The following is a 19593-nucleotide window of genomic DNA, read 5'->3' as shown; positions in this document are numbered from 1 at the left end:
TAAAAAGATTCATCGAATGATTAAGCAAGAAAGTGAGCTTCATGGTTAATTGTCTTCCTCATCACTACAAGGTTCACAACAAGTATTGAATAATCAAGGAAGAATTTGAGGATCATAGTTGATGAATCAGGATGGAAAAACCTGCATCACAAGCTACTCAAGAATATATTGATATTATGTGACAAGGCTTACAATGAGTTTTTGAGTTATATGCTTTAAGGATTTACTACGACAATTAACATTAATGGAAATGATGCATTCAATGAGGCTCTTCAAAACCTATTTAAAGTATCATTTTACCAAAGCTTCTCAAGATGACAACGTTTGAGAATGATGGTCGACCAAAAAAACTGCATATCCATGAGTTTTTCAAATGAGCTTATGCACAAGGAATACAAGTTTTAATCATTCTCAATGATGAGTACTCTCACGCCTCCACTAAAGAATCTTAAAGATACTTAATAAGCAAGCAACCATGTGCGCAAAGCATCAAAGAGGAATTATGTGAAGTTTTGCGGCAACAATATTTTAAGTTAATTGATCAAGATCACGTGTTTCGCTCCTTGAAGAAAATCTTGAGTGTTGTTTCAAGAATGCTCTCAGAACATTCTACAGTTCATGCTTCATTCTCTCCAAGAACGAGCTTCATAGTAAAAACACTTATTTCTTTAAGTCAACTCTGTTCAAGACAAAGAAGCACTTTATCATGGGAATTAACTCACAGAATCTCAATAGTATCAAGATCATTTAAGGCAAGGAATATTTGTGTAAAAAAGACTTTCCCCAATGGTTATGGTTAAGGATCAAGCATGTGCACAAGGAGAAATATTCAATACAAGATCACATAAGTTGTCTCAAATGTGCTTAGACAGATTTTTCAAGGACCAATGAGAATGAAACAACATGACTTTAACTATTAGTTATCATGTAGTTTCAAAAGAATATTATATGAACATTCTCCCATGTGTTTTATCTTGTTCAAGAAGGATTTGTTTGGAAAGTAAATCATGAACAATTTCAAGAAGGACAATACAGCTGCTTCCTCTACATATTACAACTAGTTTTTGTCATGCATCAAATCTGCTCAAAAAGAACAAAGTCATATGTTACCCAGTCTGGAGAACACTCTGAGAACGATGCTGAGAATGACTGTCCTTTACATTTGAAGATGCAAACTCATCTACAGCTGGCCAAAACGTGTTTAAATGATTTGTAACGGCTATACTTGGTGGAAAAGCAAGGGACAACAATCTTGTGTTACCCTGTCTGGAGAACACTCTGAGAACGATGCTGAGAATGACTGTCCTTTACATTTGAAGATACAAACTCATCTACAGCTGGCCAAAACGTGTTTAAATGATTTGTAACGGTTATACTTAGTGGAAAAGCAAGGGACAACTATCTACAACTCACTGCAAGTTATCAATGCTAGCTCTTTTATTTGAAAAGTTGAAGAACTGCATAGAGAACATTCTGAGAAAGAACAGTTAGCACTTATCTCTTCAACAAATCATCATGAGTTGTCTTATTTAAAGAAACTAGTCGTTAGAGACTTCCTTTGGGACCAAAGAACTGATGACTCAAGGCTCAGCTATAAAAGGAAGACATTGATGCCTTTGAAGAGCAAGAGTTGAAGCTACAAATCATCAATAACTTGTTTTTGTCTACAAGTCAAAAAACTTTTCTTTTATCACTCACACTCAAGATCTACATTCTCATCATACTTCTGAGTTTATAGAGTGTTTTTATTTGCTTCTCAAACTAACCTTTGAGTTTCTAAAAGCAAATAACTCAAGAGACGACTTCTCAACATAACCCACTGTTAAGTGGTTACATCTTTGTCTCTTTATTTAAATCTCTCTCACTCCAAACATTGTAATCTCAATATTAGGATCAATATATCATTTGAGTGAACTGAGAGTTTTTCCATTGTAACAAGCTTCTCAATTGTTTGAGTTTTTTTGGAAAAGCTTGAAGATCCAAACCATCATTATTTGTAAAAGATTGACTCAAGTCAATACGTAACTATTGATTGAGTGACACCTTATAAAGTCTGGAGGACTTAGGTAGATCAAGCGAGTGAAGCTTGGAGGTTTTTGATCTTGGACTAGATCAAAGAATAAGTGTAATTTGAGATCAATAGTATCTCTAGTGGATAATCTCACAGGAGCGTGAGGACTGTAGTAGCCCATACTATTAGGGGGTGAACTAGGATAATTGTTTGTGTGTTGTTTCTCTTCCTTATTCTCTTTTATTTACTGTAAACACACATCACTTCATTATATTTAATTTGAATTCTCACGCGGTAGAGAACGTTCTCGGAACAATCTGTTTTACAATAAAGAACGTTCTCAGACTAAGCTGTTCTATAATTCACTAACATTTATCCAAGTATACACTTGAGATCAATTTTGTAGAATGCATGATTAATTTTTAAAAAGGGTCACAATTCAAACCCCCCTTTCTTGTGACTATTTCTTCCACTTCAGTTTGTCTACATTTTGTTTGATGAAAGCATAATTAATAATAGGCTTAATTGCACATTTGATCTCTTATCTTTATTTTAGGTTTCAAGTTGATCCGTTATGTTTTAAAAGTTTCAAGTTAGTCCCTTATCTTTTCTGCAGGTTTCATGTTGGTCCCTCCCGTTAAATTTTTCACTATTATCGTTAAATTTGGACACGTGGCAAACAGAAACCACACTTGGAAAGATGACATGTGTCCAAATTTAACGATAATAGTGAAAAATTTAACGGGAGGGACTGAACTGGGCGACCAAATAATGACCCAACACATTCAGGCCCATGATAATATCAACACTAACCCATAATCGCCAAGAACATGATATGCCAAATTAGCCTATCAAGCCCACTTCACCCACGGAACAGCACGTCTCGCCCACGATCTAAACCCCACTAACACGTGATAAATATGAACTTGGCGGGAATGGGTGGCAACACCTACGACCGCAATGCTCCATAATCCATGAATGTGGAAAATAGGGGTTTAAAAGGCAAAATCTAACTACCTCTAAGACCTATAAATACCTCATCCCTTCATTAGAAAAAGGTACGTTCTAAATTGACATCGACCAGAGCAATATACCTATTCAATTATCCATCACTAAAGCAACCCCCTAGTTCTTTAGCAGGAACAAGGACCAACTTGAAAGCTGCAGAAAAGATAAAAGACCAATTTGAAATTTTAAAAAAATAAGGGACCAACTTGAAAACTAAAATAAAGATAAGAGACAAAAAGTGTAATTAAGTCTTAATAATAACAACGTGACATTTACAAAAGATATCAAAAGTAAACTAAGTAATTCTGTCAACTCTAAAAATAACATTTATTAGTTTTGAATAGTTCAATTATGATACGATACGATACCATAACTAGTAGTTATTAACCACAAGAGTGAAGAGTTTCCCGTTACCAAATGAGCCAGAAAATTTTGATACCTACTAATATGATTGTTGAGGATGAACGAGATTCATATTCTCAACGTTAGACCGATTTTAAGCAATCTGAGGAAAGTGGATCTAGTGCACCACAACCATACTCGACCGAGGTGTTACCCGCTTTTGCAAATCATGTGCGTGCTAGATCCGAGTTCCGTGATTCAAAAGGTCATCAAGAATTGCAAGAAGATCTAATGAAGCACATATGGACAAAGTTTGGAATGAGACGTGATTGAAGATGATTTGTATCGTACTAATTATGTTGCTTGTGTATTGCATTGCATTTTTAATTATTTGTATCGTACTAATTATGTTACTTGTGTGTTGTATTTTAAATTAAGTTAAGATGATTTGTATCGTATAAATTATTTAAATAAATTTTGTTTTTATTACAAAAAACTAAAAAATAAATTGTTAAGTGTTTATTATTTTAATTTAATTTTAATCGATAATTGTAATTTTATGTAATCATAAAAACAAAATATAAATTTAAATAAGAATATGAAATAAAAAGTGGTGGGTAGAGTGTTGAATGAAAAACCATTGAAGAGGGTAAAAGTTGAATGAATATTGAATTATTAGGTGGAAGAAAGAGAAAATGATGTGGAGTATTGAGAATTGAAAAAGTTGGTGTTGAATGTTGAAACCATTGTAAATGGTCTAAGATTGACTATTTTGTCCACCATCGATACTATCATATAAAATACTTCATCCGTCCCATTTTATAAGAGCTATTTTGACTAAATGGCACTATTTATTTATCTTGCTTTAACCATATTTTTTTTAATAATATATAGATATAAATATTAGCATATAAGATCTTGTTTGATTTGTTTTGATGAGTATTTTCAAAATATCAAGTTTTTATAATTTTTACTAGGAAAATGCTAAACAGTGCCCCCGGGGCACTAGTTAAGCATGTTAAAATAGAAATTCTGTCTCAAAATACGTGCATTCAATGCCTCAAAAGTATAAAAAGTTGTCTTTTCAATATAAATTTTATTTTTTATTTCCTTTTTAGGTATGCTTAACAAGTGCCCCGGGGGCATTGTTTAGCATGACCCTTTTTACTAATAGAGAATTAAAGATATCAGTGATCAAAATTTTGTGTTGGCATACGTGCAATAATCAAAATAGGTCTTATATTTTGGGACGGAGGGAATAATATTTTGGAATTTGCTTTCCCAATTAAGCGCGTTTGGATCATAGGTTTCGAAATACAATATGTTCGGAAAATATAAACTTTGGATCCTGGATTCCGACATACTGTAAAATAATTTCGCAAGTTTAGGGGTCTAGGAGCGATATAGGAGGCCAGGAGACCAATTTTCTTATTTGTGGGATTCAAGAGTCTAGCTCTCCTAAAAAAATTATTATTTTGTTTCTTCTTTAAATTTACAAATATTATTAAGGATTATTTTGATGTATATCTCTTTAATCTTTGAGTATTTACAACACAAGTTTTGACAATTTGATTGTTCTCAAACTTTTTTGTTAAACAAGTTAAAAAATATTTATTTTTAGAATGGATTAATTTGATGGATTAGTTTGATGTACATCAGTATATAATCCATGAAAGTTTAGAACACAAGTTTGTACAACTTGATAGTTCTTAAATTCCCATCACGACAACCTTTCAAAGCAAATCATTCAAACTTGTCATTGACGCACTCAATTTTTAAATCAAATTTCCGCACAAATTTTCGCAAATTATTGAATAAACTGCCAAATACTCCTGAAATTTTAAAATTCGTCAAATACCCACTGATATTTGGAAATAGGCAAATACCCCTGTGAAATTATAAAAAGTCAATCAAATTGCTCACTAATACGTCAGGGGGCAATTTGATGACTTTTTATAATTTCAAGAGGTATTTGCCTATTTCCAAATTTGAGGAAGGTATTTGACGAATTTTAAAATTTTAAGGGGATATTTGACAGTTTATTCGCAAATTATTACTACAATGCAATTTTTTTTTTAAAAATCAACCAACACACAAACATTTTATACTCAAGAACTACATAGCTTTGATTAATTCATCGCATCGGGAGATACTTAGGAGTAAAGCACAATAATAATAAAATATTTTTTCCTCTATTTAAAAACAAAAGTTTTTCATTTCAGATTTGAATTTTAATTCGCATTCAATAATAAGGAAAAAAATAAACATTTTAAAGTTAACATAAATTTTGAATAATAAACCAATCATTAGTTGGTTTAGTGGTGATTGGTGTTGAACTTGGTAGAGAGGATCACGGTTCGATCTCCTGCTCGGGAGGGGAATGGAACCACTTGCCAGAACTGACCCCCGAACCAGATTAAACTAGTGCTGAAAGCCAAAAAAAAATTGAACAATTAATTAGAGGTAACTGTTTTCGAACGAATGTCGTAGAGTGCTAATATTTTCCCTACTCTCGAACTCCAAATATGATTTCAAATATTGTTTTTCCATTTTAAAGGATTTTTTCGACGTTTTCTCTATTTTAATAAATTTTGGTGGTGACTTCATTGTTTTTTAGGATATACATGCTGTGTTAATAGTAATTTCATATATTGTTTAACTTAATTAGGGTAAATAAATTTTTACCCCTGCAAAGTAGGCGAAATTTGGTTTATCCTTGCAAAAAAATTGGATTACCCCCTGTATTGTGAAGATTTTCTGGTTTACCCCCTCATGAAAAATGTTGACCTAAGATTCCACAAAATGATGATGTGGCATGGTCAGTCAAGGGGTAAACGAAAACTTGCTAACATTACAGGGGCAAAATGAAGGAATCTTAAGTCAACATTTTTCATGAGGGGGTAAACTTGAGAATCTTCACATTATAGAGGTAAACCAAAACTCGTATATTTTACAAGGAGTAAAAACTTATTTACCCACTTAATTATTAGGATGATTAAGATTTTGTTTTTCAATAGTGCCTAAATTTGTTAACCCCACTGATAATCTGGTCCGCCCTGGGTGTAAGTTAGCAACTTCTTTATGTAATTGCTATAATGCTCACTAATTTTAGAAGGTGAGTTAACAAATGATAATTAAAATGGTTAAATAACATTTAAGGTGAATGTTCTTAATGTACACTCACTAATATTTATGGAGGTGTGTCTTACCGACATCCACCTTAATGTGTATTAACCATTTTTAGTAACAAATTGATTTTTAAGTTAATTGAATAATTGATATGATCTATATTATGTACCACATACATAAGTTATTCAATAAACTTAAAAAGTGGATTTTTTTTCTTATAATAAAAAACAGAGAAAATATTTAATAAACCATTTTTAGTTATTATAACTTTATACTAATATAGTTTTAATATTATTTCGGTAAAAAAACAATTATGTAAACTGTTTTATTTTTATTTATAAATTGAATGTATTTCCATTTATATTTATAGTAACTTATTTTTTTTAATACTCAAATTTATAGTAACTTATTTAGAGAGTTTCAATTCATGATTTTGTTTTAAAGATGAACTTTTGACCAAATTACTTTCATTGAATATATGATTTTTTCTTTACTTAGGTTCATTGAATATATGATTTTTTTCTTTATTTATATTGAACACTCTTCCGGTCCTTTTTATAAGAGACATTTTATCTTTTTAGATTCATTGAATAATTAATGTATCTGATATACAATATAGACTAGATACATTAAATATTGAATGAATCTAAAAAGATAAAGTGTCTCTAATAAAAAAGATCGGATAAAATGTATGATATAGTATATGGTCTTGTTTTTTTGTTATATATAGGTAAACATATATTGCTTCAGTATGAGCTGAGCTAACTATTCAGTATTTCACAAAAACAATGTCTAAGCATAATGTTCTTTTATTATTCTTTGTGTTTGCGGTTTTGTCATCAACAATTTTTTTAGTGTGTGATGGCACTGAAATGGATGATGAAAGCAGTAAACTTTACATCGTATATATGGGCTCACTTCCTACAGGAGCATCATATTTTTCAACCAATCATCATCTCAGTATGTTGCAACAAGTAATTGATGGCGACGATGTAGAAAACCGTTTAGTTCGAAGTTACAAGAGGAGTTTTAATGGTTTTGCTGCCATACTGAACGATCAACAAAGGGAAAAACTTCTTAGCATGAGAGGTGTGCTATCTGTTTTTCCAAGCCAAAATTATCACCTACAAACTACAAGATCATGGGACTTCCTTGGATTTCCTCGATCAATCGAAAGAGATCAAACCATCGAGAGCGATTTGGTGATTGGAGTCATAGACAGCGGAATATGGCCAGAAGCTGAAAGTTTCAATGACAAAGGTATACATGTTAATGTTATTAGTCTTAGTCATAATATCATAGTTGAATTATCATGCTTTATTATTCATAGGTACGAAATATCAGTCCCTCTTAAAATGATACATAGTCAATTAATTAAAAATAATTTGTGATGATTATACTAATTAACTTTCTCTTTTACGTCAAATTATTTATAAATGATGTTTTTCTAAACGTAAAATATTTTTTTTTCAATTGTAAACTTTCATATATTATATAGTTAGCATTGTTAGTAATTATTTATATAAGCTTTCATGAGTATCTAAAAAAATTGAAGCAGTATTATTGTTCATTTTGTAGGAAGAAAATGCAACATCTATATATGTTGAGCGTATTGATTTGTTAAAGTGATTTATTTTCTATGATCGATTAGGTTTTGGTCCGATTCCAAAAAAGTGGAAGGGAGTTTGCGCAGGTGGTGGTAACTTCAGTTGCAACAACAAGATCATTGGTGCACGATTTTACACCGATGAAGAAAAGACTGCAAGAGATTTTGGTGGTCATGGAACCCACACAGCATCAACAACAAGTGGAAGAGAGGTGAAAGATGCAAGCTTTTATGGTCTTGCAAAAGGCACTGCGAGAGGTGGAGTTCCGTCTTCGAGGATTTCTGTATACAAAGTATGCAAAGGAGATGGTACTTGCAGTAGCAAAGATATTTTAGGTGCATTTGATGATGCAATTGCTGATGGAGTTGACATCCTCACAATCTCAATTGGGAGCCCCTTTGCCGTTGAATTTTTGAAAGATCCTATTGCCATTGGTTCTTTTCATGCCATGGAGAAAGGGATACTCACAGCACACGCAGCGGGAAATTATGGTCCCAGGCCAAGTAGTGTTTCTAGTAATGCACCTTGGTTATTTAGTGTTGCTGCAAGTTCCATTGATCGTCAATTTATTGATAAGGTCATTCTTGGAAATGGAAAGACATTTATTGGTAAGTCAATTAATACTATCCCCTCAAATGGAAGAAAACTTCCAATAGCTGTGCATAATGCTAAATCTTGCCAAGTTGCAAATGTAACTCCTGAAATATGTGGTTGTATGGACCAAAATATGGTAAGGGGTAAGCTTGTTTTGTGTGGACAACCAGGGGGTGAAGTATTGGCTTATATGAATGGTGCAATTGGTTCAATCGTTCAAGTTCCAAAATCTCAAAATGAACTTGCTGTGGTCACTGCAAAACCTTCACTTAACATGGATCCAGAAAACTATGCTCATGTTAAATCTTACACAAATTCCACTAAATACCCTGTAGCTGAAATTTTGAAGAGTGAAGAAACTCTCCATGACAACAATGCTCCTAGAATTCCCTTTTTCTCTTCACGTGGTCCAAATTCTTTGGTTCCAGAAATTATGAAACCAGATATAAGTGCCCCGGGATCGGATATCTTGGCTGCATTTTCACCTGTAGCATCACCCACAGGGGATCCGGATGACAAAAGAAGCGTCAAATACAACATAATATCTGGAACTTCTATGGCATGTCCTCATGTTGCTGGAGTTGTTGCATATGTGAAATCATTTCATCCAAATTGGTCACCTGCAGCTATCAAATCTGCCATTATGACCACAGCGAAACCAATAAATGGTACTTATAATGATATGGCAGGTGAGTTTGCTTACGGATCGGGGAATATCAATCCACATCAAGCTGTTCACCCTGGACTTGTTTATGACATCACTAAGCAAGATTACGTGCAAATGCTTTGTAATTATGGTTATGATGCTGACAAAATAAAGAAGATCAGTGGAGATAATTCAAGTTGCCATGGAGCTTCCAACATATCATTTCTGAAAGATTTAAATTATCCTTCACTGGTGATTCCTATTGAGCCTGGTAAACGATTCAATGTCAAGATTCATAGAACAGTTACAAATGTTGGCGCTCGCAACTCCACCTACAGGGCTACTATCATACCAATTCAAAATATCAAGATTAGTGTGAAACCAAATGTTCTCTCATTCAGATCATTAAACGAGAAACAATCATTTGTTGTCACTGTTGTTGGGAGAGCAATATCAAATCAAACTGCGATTTCATCCTCGCTTGTTTGGTCAGATGGCACCCACCATGTGAAGAGCCCAATCATTGTGCAAAAATCATCATGAACTATGTTATTGTTATATTATTAAAATAACTAAATATATGATTATTGAGTGATCCACTAAATTATAGTACTTTGCATCTCTATATATATAGTTGTTTTTGTTCATGCTGATTTTCATAATAATCTAAAATTTAATACTCGTAAAACAAAAAAAGAAAGCTAAATGATAGTTTTAATTGCAGAAAGAAACCATGAGAGGGTTGATTAAGCCCTATAACCATATAAATCTATATGACAGCAAAGTGTCTACCTACCATGTACAATAAATAGAGGTGTGTTTTTTATGAGAGAGCTGCCAAATTTGATACATTACAGCTTAAATAATGCTGTTAACTGGTACAAGTTGGAGAACAAGTTGTTACTATGATTAAATGGGTGCCTCCTAAACCTCATTATGTTAAGCTAAACACAGATGGTGCAAATAAGGATAATCACAAAGTTGGATGTGGAGGAGTGATCCGTGAATGGATAGGAGGTTTTGCTAAATGTGTAGTGACATGCAGTTCTTTTGTTGCATAGCTTTGGGGAGTACTTGAAGGGTTGCGATACATTAGAAGATTGGGTCTCAACAAAGTGGAGCTTGATTGAGAAGTTGAAGTATCACACACTTATAGAGAGGCTAATAAATGTGTCGATGCTCTCGCTAATATTGGTTGTTCTATTGATTACGAGACTTTGACATATGAAGTTTGTCCATCTTAACTTAGTGAATTACTATAGATAGTCGCTGATTGTATGGGGTTATCTACCCCCAGATTGAGAGGCCGTTTGTTATAGCTTATTTTAGAAAATAATCACTTTTTTTATAAAAATAATCACTTTTAATTGTTTTGCATCTGTTTGTTACAGATTTTTAAAATAATCAGAAGCTGAAAATAATCAGAAAACAGCTAAAAATGATAAGCTACTAAGAGTAGCTTATAAATAATAGATTTTTTTTAGAGGAGAGAGAAAAGAAATGTTAAAAGAAGAAAGTTATTTGTAATTAAAAAAATCACTTTTATAAGTTGTATCCAAACAAACTAAAAATTATTTTGTTTACAAAAAAATGATTTTTATTATAATAAACAAACACAAAGTAAATTCAACTTTTCTAAAAATCTCTAAAAACTAATCTTTAAATTATTTTACATTAAAATCACTATTTTTTTAATTTATAACAAACGGAATGAATTTAAAAAACGTTTTTAAAAAATTCATTTTAAATTTTCACGTAGTACTCTTCTAAGTTGTCCGCATCTACAAATACTAACTTGTGACCTGGTAAGTTGTTAACCTTGTGGACGATTTAAATAGAAATTTGACGAAAAAAACTAACTTGAAACTTTTTAAACGCAAGCGACCAAACAGAAATCTACAACAAATATATGCAATTAATTTTTTAAAAAAAATAAGTCACACATAAACTGATATATAGGACCCACAAAACTTTCACCGAATAAAAGAGATTATGTTGAAATGGGTGTTAAATTGAGTGTTGCAAACACTTTTCAAAATTTAATTTCATCCTCTATATATCTACTCACTCCTCATAGCTTGTTCATGGAATTTGTTGCTAATGTTATTGGTCAAATGATTTACTATTTGAGTTAATAGACACATGCTTACAACTTTGGTTATTGTTCAGTTCGGTTTTCTGCCTGAATTGAACCATGAACAGTCCTACCAAAAGAGATACATATCATGATTTTCTCTTCATATGACTATGCCTAGACAATTAGTTAGACCTTGTGAACACCATAACCAGTATCCTCTGATGTTAAATCCTCATTCCAGTTCTCAAATTCTTCTCCACCAAACACTAGTTGCTTGATTCCAACAAAGCTATCAAAAACAAAGAGCCAAATCAATTAATGGAATTAAAAGAAATATGTAATGAGAAAGAAAAGGAAGACTAAAACGTTTTATCTGATACACAAAACATGAGTACTAAAGGAAGAACAAGCTAAAAAGCAAGTTACCCTCCTGCATAGGTAACACACACGCAAATAGTGAGAGGCATGGACCTCAAAAGAAACACGAGACCATTCAAATATTTTATTTAAGATAGAATGATGTAAATCGCGGAAAATAGTGGCTTGATCAAATTCTGCTACACAATAGTGTTATATCGCTGCTACAGCAGCTATTTGACAAAAAATTGTATTAAATAATGTATCGCGGAACAATTATGTTTCGTTCAAATTCTGCTACGCTATAGAGCGCTATAGTTGCTATTTAACACTGATAGCAAACACATTTTATTTAGTATAGCAAACATGTGGACTAGGAGAGAAGGATAGGCTAGAAGAGACGAACTCAAAAACTCAAACTGCGGCCGCGAGTGGAGTGAGTAAGCAGTCTTTAAAACAAAATAGTAATTAACTAAATGAACAGAGCTAGTGGATCATACTCAGAACTTATCTGGGTCAACGCATTTATCAAAACATCTAGAATCAGTGGTTCATTAGTTCCAATATCCACCCTGTAATATCACAAGAAGAAATTATTAGAATTTGCATTTCATATTACATTAATATGTACAACAAAGCATTAAAGGAATATGCAATTAGTGCTGCACCATATTCGAGCCAAGTTGTCTTGAACCTCAAGATCCCCAATGTTGTAAAATGTAGTTGGTGTTACATTCGCTCCCTGAATATAATCATAACTTGGTCGTTTTTCAAATGGAGACTGTGACAACTGTCAAAATCATGCCAGTTCTATAAGCAATACAATCATGTTTGAAAAAATTCACTATAAATATTAAGGAAAAATGAGAGAGAAAGAAATTTTGGTTTCCAATTTCTATGGCAGAAGAGAAAAACAACTTACTTGCATGTTCATGGCGTTGCATCCTCCAAGACGTCCTACAATGTGCCATGCTCGAATAGCCTACAAAGACCAAAATTTCCTAATAGTGTGCATTGTGGAGGATGTACGACAAAATAGAGTGATAGGATGAATTTACTTACATCACAAATTAAGGAGACGTCTTTTTCCAATGGAGCATTGTAAAATTCAAACCATATATATGAGTTTGAAAAATCAAATCTGGAAATGCCAGCATTAGGGGTAAGAAACACAGAATATATTTTTGATAGAAAAGTAAATAGAACATTTAATCATTGCAGCATGTGGAACATGGACAGGCATTGATCTCCCGTAACTGCGATCGGGAGGGGAATAAAACCACTTGATACCAAAACTGACCCCCCGAACCAGATTAAACTGGTGCTGAAAACCAAAAAAAAAATTGAACAATTAATTAGAGGTAACTGTTTTCGAATGAATGTCGTAGAGTGCTAATATTTTCCCTATTCTCAAACTCAAAATATGATTTCAAATATTGTTTTTCCGTTTTAAAGGATTTTTCCGACGTTTTCTCTATTTTAATAAATTTTGGTGGCGACTTCATTGCTTTTTAGGATATACATGTTGTGTTAATAGTAATTTCATATATTGTTTAACTTAATTAGGGTAAATAGATTTTTACCCACTGCAAAGTAGGCGAAATTTGGTTTATCCTTGCAAACAAAAATTGGACTACCCCGTGTATTGCGAAGATTTTCTGGTTTACCCCTCATGGAAAATGTTGACCTAAGATTCCACAAAATGATGAATCTTAAGTCAACATTTTCCATGAGGGGGTAAACTTGAGAATCTTCACATTATAAGGGTAAACCAAAACTCGTCTACTTTACAAGGGGTAAAAACTTATTTACCCACTTAATTATTAGGATGATTATGATTTTGTTTTTCAATAGTGCCTAAATTTGTTAACCCCACGGATAATCTGGTCCGCCGTGGGTGTAAGTTAGCAACTTCTTTATGTAATTGCTATAATGCTCACTATTTTTAGAAGGTGTGTTAACAAATGATAATTAAAATGGTTAAATAACATTTAAGGTGAATGTTCTTAATGTACACTCACTAATATTTATGGAGGTGTGTCTTACCAACATCCAGAGTGTTCTCTTTTTCTCTAGGCCGAACCACACTCCATCTTCACAAAGCAATCAAATTGCTTTCCAACCCCTCCTTAAAGTTTGTTTCATTTATGAAAAAAAAAACAAGCTTCATCTAGCTAATTAGAAGACTTATTGAAAGAGATTTGATACTTGGGTTCAAGTTGGAAGCTAGTAAATAATTGGGGTTTGCAACCCCAATGCTTGAAGAACCCTATTTCCTTTTCTACTCTTCACCTTCCCATGAAGAAACACTTACAAGAAGACAAGGTGAGTTCTTATAGAATTGATTTGAGGTTAGAATGAGAACCCTAAGAAATGTTATTATTTTTAATGATAGAATATGAATACTTGTTGTTCATAGAAGTTAGTCATAAAGAGATATGATTTATGAATGCATGCAAATAAGTTGTGGACAAACTAATGGATTTGGAAATATTAGAATCTTGTACTTGATAAATCATGTTTTAATGATGTTTTGGTAGTTAGAATGTAAATGAAGTTTGTGAAGTGCAGCATGTGTAGTTAAAATACTCAAATTTTAGTATAAGTTAAATTAAAATGGTAGAATGTCATAGAATGAGCTGTTGAGCTTTACTGGAATTGATTAGGAACAACACTGGGCAGAATGTCTAGGCCCTCTGTTTTTACCGTCGTTAGATTTTGTGGGTTTTAAGCTTGTAAGGGCATTGAAATGTGACTAAATTATTAATCATAGTTGTAGAGTAATTAGATAACTAGAATAATGCTTATAGACAAGCATTAGTTCCTTAAATTTTGTATTTAAAAGATAAGATAGTGTTAACTCACAAATTGGAACCAACAGAAAAAGAGAAAGAAAATTGATTTTAATTATGCAAATTGTTTTAAAACTATATTTTTTATGCATTATTGGGAATACAAAGTTACCGTTCGCCACAACGAAGAGATAATGTGGTATAGGTATCCGTTTGCCACCACAAATAGATAAGGTGGTATCCGTTCGCCACAACGAAGAGATAATGTAGTATAGGTATCCGTTCGCCACAACGAAGAGATAATGTGGTCTATGTATCCGTTCACCACAACGAAGAGATAATGTGGTCTATGTGTACATAATGAAATGAAATAGTTTTATATACCTTGTTGATAGTTAACCAACACTTAGAGAACTACGTGGCTCTAATTCCCTAATCGTTAGGGATACGTAGGACTAGGGATCCTCCCTGTCGAGCTATAATTTCAGTAACTCTATAGTTTAACTAAGTATATTTATTAAATTGTATTAGGCTTGCCAGGCTAAATATAGGGTTAGTTAGCGGTGGCCTGTGCGCCGGTCACGATTAGAAATTTGGGTCGTGACAACTAAATTCCTGAGTTGATTTCAATTAGTTATATAAATTAAATCAACTTAATTAATTGACCAAAACTTATTTTTAAAAATAATGACGTAAAGTAGAGTAAGTGTCCATTTGGCCTAGCTTTTTTTGAGCTTATGCAAATAGCTTATGCAATATAAATTAAGTTTTATGATATTTTATAAGTTCACAGTCGTGAAAATTATAATTTTATAAGCTATTTTATCATGAACTATCTTGACAAACTTATAATAATATATAAAAATTACATAAGTTGTTTACGTAAACTCTAAATAAGAGGAATAAAAACCGAGCCAACCGATACTTAAAAACCAAGCCAACCGATACTTAAATTTGTTATTAGTACAGTACTCCAAGCAACTCCTATAGGATATTGTTGTGAATGCAGGGGCAAAGTTGGAAACTAGCCAAAAAAGATAAGCTTTCTCACATTTCTTCGCACATGAGAGAAGAAAAGGAAAATTGATGGGTCCCACAATAAACTAATATCTCTTCTCAAATTTTTTTTTTGGTAGAATCTCTAACCAAACATAAGTGAACAAGTGGGGAATTTCGAATTCAAACTCTACTACATATTATCATATTTTTATCGACTGAGTTATGCTTATACGCGAAAGAACGTAACAAGTTCAAATAATAGAACAAGACTTGACTTTTACTATAAAACCTGAGTTCAAGTTCTAGAACTTGAACCAATAAAAATTCAGTTTGGATTCTAGATCTCGAAACAGTAAAAATTCAGTTCAGATTCTATAACTCGAACAATGTGACCCCCCAGTTTAGGGATGGCAATTGGCCCCATACCCAATGGGTACCCGCACAAAATACCCACAATGGGTAGGGTAAAAACCCGCATTTTGGGTACGGGGACGGATATGGGTAATTACCCGCAAAAATGAACGGGTATGGGTGCGGGTACGGGTACCTTAGTACCCACCCCGCCCCATACCCATATAGTATATATTTATTTTATTTATATTATTATATAGTAATATATGTATATCAATTTTTAAAAAATACAACACTATAAAACTATTATACATTTTTAATAAAAATGTTTATTTATAATATAGCGCAAACACAATATGAGTATGTCAATAAGGATATGAACTTTAGCACGAGATTAGTAATATTTTTATTTATAATTTTCATGAGTCAACACTAAAATCTTTGAATTTTTATTAATTCTATTAAAATGATATGATATTTTATAATTGATCGATTTATTTTTAGCAAAAATACGGGTAGCGGGTACGAGTATGAGTACTTGAATACCCATAGGGTATGGGCACAGGTACAAAGATTGTTACCCACGCGGGTATGGGGATGAGTACGAGTATTTTTTCAAACTGCGGGTATGGGAATGCATACTATAGTACCCTACCCATACCCTACCCATTGTCATCCCTACCCCGGTTCAAATTCTATTACTTTAACAAGGGAAATGCAGAGATTTATGGTCTAAAATGCACCGACTATTTATGTAGTTATTGACGCATCGATAATTTGTGTGAACTATAATGCACAAAAACTAATCCTATAAATTCTAAAGAAATCCTAAATCGTAATAATATCTTATTTTAAAAATAAATTTAAAATATATTTAAATTTTCTCTCTCAACTGGCCACCACCACCGTCCACTCTCTCCCCTTGCACGCGTCCGTTATTCCTTCGTCATCCACCGCTTTCTATAGGTGAGAACCTTTACAATCGCCGTGATGTAGACTCAATGAGTGGTTGTGCGACGAGAGCTTTCTCTGTGCCACCTTCGACCCTTTGGCGTCGATCGTTTCGAATTCAAGAGGGTAATGGAGGTTTTGGTTCATGCTCTGTTTCTTCATTGAAAGTTTGATTGATGATCTAGAGCCGGTAATTTGTTATGAAGGTGAGCCAAAGTGGGCCTGTCTCCATCGTGGTTTCATTGAAAGTTTGATTGATGATCTAGAGCCGGTTTGTTACGAAGGCGAGCCAGAGTGGGCCTCTCTCCATCGTGGTTTCACGGTTGCCAGTGCTTATGGCTTGTTTGTGTTGTTGGTGTCTCTGGCTCGTGTTTCCGCACCTTAATTCTTTGATTGTTTTCAGGTCTGTTAAGATATGCATGTTTCATAGTTGAAGGTCTCATATATGTATATCATCATTGATTTCATATTGTTTTTGTTAGCATCGTCATGCCCTGATTTGAAGCTGATTGGCTCGAAATAGTCATTTGCTTGTAGTTGTTGTAGGGAATTGTTGGATCCCACTTAATGAATTTTATAAAAAAAAAGAAGAAATAAGAATAGAATTCGTTTTTGTTGGTAATGTGTTACTTAATTCTCTTGTATAGTAATTCCTAGGAGTACTATATAGGTAATGAGAGATAAGAATAGAATTGGTTTTCAGCACAAAATTAATATGGCAGCAACTGCAATTGAAAAGATAGAAATGGATGTGCCTATTAAGGCCACTCCTCAGCAGTTCTATGATGTTTTTTGCAACAAGACACACTATGTTTCCAATGTTTGCCCTGATAAAGTAAAGAGTGTCGACCTTCATGAAGGTAATTGGGGCATTGAGGGATCCATTATATCCTGGAATTTTGTTTTAGGTATGTGACCCTCCAACTCAATTTTTATTTACAACATACTTACTTAGCTTCAACTTAATTAAGTGGTGAATTTTATATGATATAAACTTTCAATCAAATGGTGAATTTTATAAAATTTATATTCGTTAAAATATTATTAAGCGGTGTGTACGCGCGCAATAGATTTGCATATAGTTTTGTAACATCACATAATATAATTTGTGTGGCAGCTCACTTTCTTGTGTAACGATATGTTTGTTCAATTACTTTTTTTTGTTTGGGATTTGAACAAAAAAGGTGGAAAAACTTCAATTTCTAAGCAAAGGATTGAAGACATAGACAAAGAAAACAACAAAATAACATACAAAGTGTTGGGTGGAGAGTTGTTGGAAGATTACAAGAGCATCAAATTCATAATGCAAATTGTTCCACAAAGAGAAGGAAGTGTAGTGCATTGGATTGTTGAATATGAGAAGCTCAATAACAATGGCCCTAATCCTCACCCCTTGTTCCATTTTTGTGTTGAGGTTATCAAATATGTCGATGCTCATCTTGCACCTGAGGACAAGAAGTAAACAAATTATTAATGTGAACAAAAAAAGCTCATGTACAAGTGACAAATAAATTATTAACGTGTCTCTATGTCATATGTTAGTTTGATTTCTATATCTATGTGTGACAAATAAATCATTAATGTGTCTCTATGTCATGTATTTTCAATTATGCATATGGTTTGTTTGTCAAAAAAAATAAGAGTTGAGTGTATTAGGTGTGAGCTGGGGTTTTCTTGTCCACCTTCATTGGGTTGTAAAGCATATAAATTAGTTGGCATTGATATATTGTGGATAACTTATCCAATATGATTTGACACCAATAAAAATTATCTACATATAATTTACTATCTATGTGAAACATTAATATTAAATGTGAGTACTTTTTTTACTTGAAGTTGAACTTTGATTTGTCATGTTATGGAAGTTTAGTATCATCTCTTACCATTAACCCTCTCTCAATTTACACAAATAGAAAAGATTGAGTTATTTTTCGTTTTTTTCCCATGTGGTAAATTATTATTTTTCGTTAACTTATGTTTAGTGGCTAGAATATAGCCCCTTAAAGTGAACAAGTGATCTCCAGTTTAAATTTTACTGCATATTACAATGTTTCTACCAATTGAGTTATACTAGAAATGACAAATTCAAATACAGATTAAAATAATAGAACAAGACCTGAAATTTCCTGTAAACCTCGGTAATAGAACAAGACATGAATTTTACTATAAAACCTCAATTCAAGTTCTAGAGCTCGAACAAATAAAAATTCAATTTGGATTCTAGAACTCGAATCAGTAAAAATTCAATTCAGATTTTAGAACTGGAACAATGTCATATCTCAGTTCAAATTCTATAACTCGAACAAAGGGGAATGGAAATATTTTTAATATGTGGTCTAAAACACATTGATTGTTTGTGTTTATTAACGTACCGTTAATTTGTGTGGACTACAATGCACAAATACTAAATATTCTAAACAAAGATATAAAACATAAATCCTAATAATATCATTTATTTCAGACATAAATCTAAAATATATTTAAATCTAAAATCTTCAAAAAGATATTTAGGCATATTATTCTCTATAAATATATAGATTATGTAACCAATTGCGCCACCGTCGATCCTTTGAGTTTGGTTTAACCTTTCCCCTCTGGTGTCGCTCGGTTCGGATTCTGGAGGGTAATGGAGGTTTGGTTCATGCTCTGTTTCTTCATCGGATGTTTGATTGATGATCTAGAGTCAGTTTGTTACAAAGGTGAGCCAGAGTGAGCCTATCTCCGTCGTG

At 32.8% G+C, this 19593-nt stretch overlaps 3 protein-coding genes across 4 annotated transcripts; 2 read left to right on the top strand and 1 right to left on the bottom strand.

The window, feature by feature from the left end:
• The first annotated feature begins 7364 nt into the window (after window positions 1-7364).
• LOC123923888 (subtilisin-like protease SBT4.3) lies at window positions 7365-9921 on the top strand. Its single transcript, XM_045976637.1, has 2 exons — window positions 7365-7750; window positions 8142-9921. Exons 1-2 carry the CDS (start codon window positions 7399-7401, stop codon window positions 9878-9880), a joined length of 2091 nt encoding a protein of 696 aa, XP_045832593.1. The 5' UTR covers window positions 7365-7398; the 3' UTR covers window positions 9881-9921.
• Window positions 9922-11366: 1445 nt separating this feature from the next.
• On the bottom strand, window positions 11367-12950 carry LOC123922736 (the record flags this gene model as incomplete). The annotated part of the gene is made up of 5 exons (XM_045975429.1): window positions 11367-11703; window positions 12272-12343; window positions 12440-12561; window positions 12694-12753; window positions 12834-12950. Coding segments are annotated over 5 exons (474 nt in total), but the record flags the coding sequence as incomplete, so codon positions are not given.
• A 3811-nt stretch (window positions 12951-16761) lies between these two features.
• On the top strand, window positions 16762-18676 carry LOC123923887 (MLP-like protein 43). 2 transcript variants are annotated; one of them, XR_006814507.1, is made up of 3 exons: window positions 17276-17772; window positions 18049-18378; window positions 18441-18676. XR_006814507.1 is itself a non-coding variant. In XM_045976636.1 (2 exons), exons 1-2 carry the CDS (start codon window positions 17538-17540, stop codon window positions 18324-18326), a joined length of 513 nt encoding a protein of 170 aa, XP_045832592.1. In that variant the 5' UTR covers window positions 16762-17537; the 3' UTR covers window positions 18327-18676. The 2 variants fall into 2 exon arrangements, 1 of the variants encoding a protein (XP_045832592.1); XM_045976636.1 differs by having other exon boundaries at window positions 16762-17772; window positions 18049-18676.
• The last annotated feature ends 917 nt before the right edge of the window (window positions 18677-19593 follow it).

Source organism: Trifolium pratense, linkage group LG4, assembly GCF_020283565.1.
Source record: "Trifolium pratense cultivar HEN17-A07 linkage group LG4, ARS_RC_1.1, whole genome shotgun sequence".
NCBI classification, from domain to species: Eukaryota; Viridiplantae; Streptophyta; class Magnoliopsida; order Fabales; family Fabaceae; genus Trifolium; species Trifolium pratense.
The sequence above is the reverse complement of the archived record's forward strand: the minus strand, read 5'-3'. Positions and strand labels throughout refer to the sequence as shown.

Excerpts from the sequence above, each read along its gene's own strand:
- LOC123923887 (XM_045976636.1), top strand. The coding sequence starts at position 17,538 with ATGAGAGATAAGAATAGAATTGGTTTTCAGCACAAAATTAATATGGCA. Across the intron at positions 17,773-18,048 it reads ATCCTGGAATTTTGTTTTAG|GTGGAAAAACTTCAATTTCT; the intron begins GTATGTGACCCT and ends TGAACAAAAAAG.
- LOC123923888 (XM_045976637.1), top strand. The coding sequence starts at position 7,399 with ATGGGCTCACTTCCTACAGGAGCATCATATTTTTCAACCAATCATCAT. Across the intron at positions 7,751-8,141 it reads TGAAAGTTTCAATGACAAAG|GTTTTGGTCCGATTCCAAAA; the intron begins GTATACATGTTA and ends ATGATCGATTAG.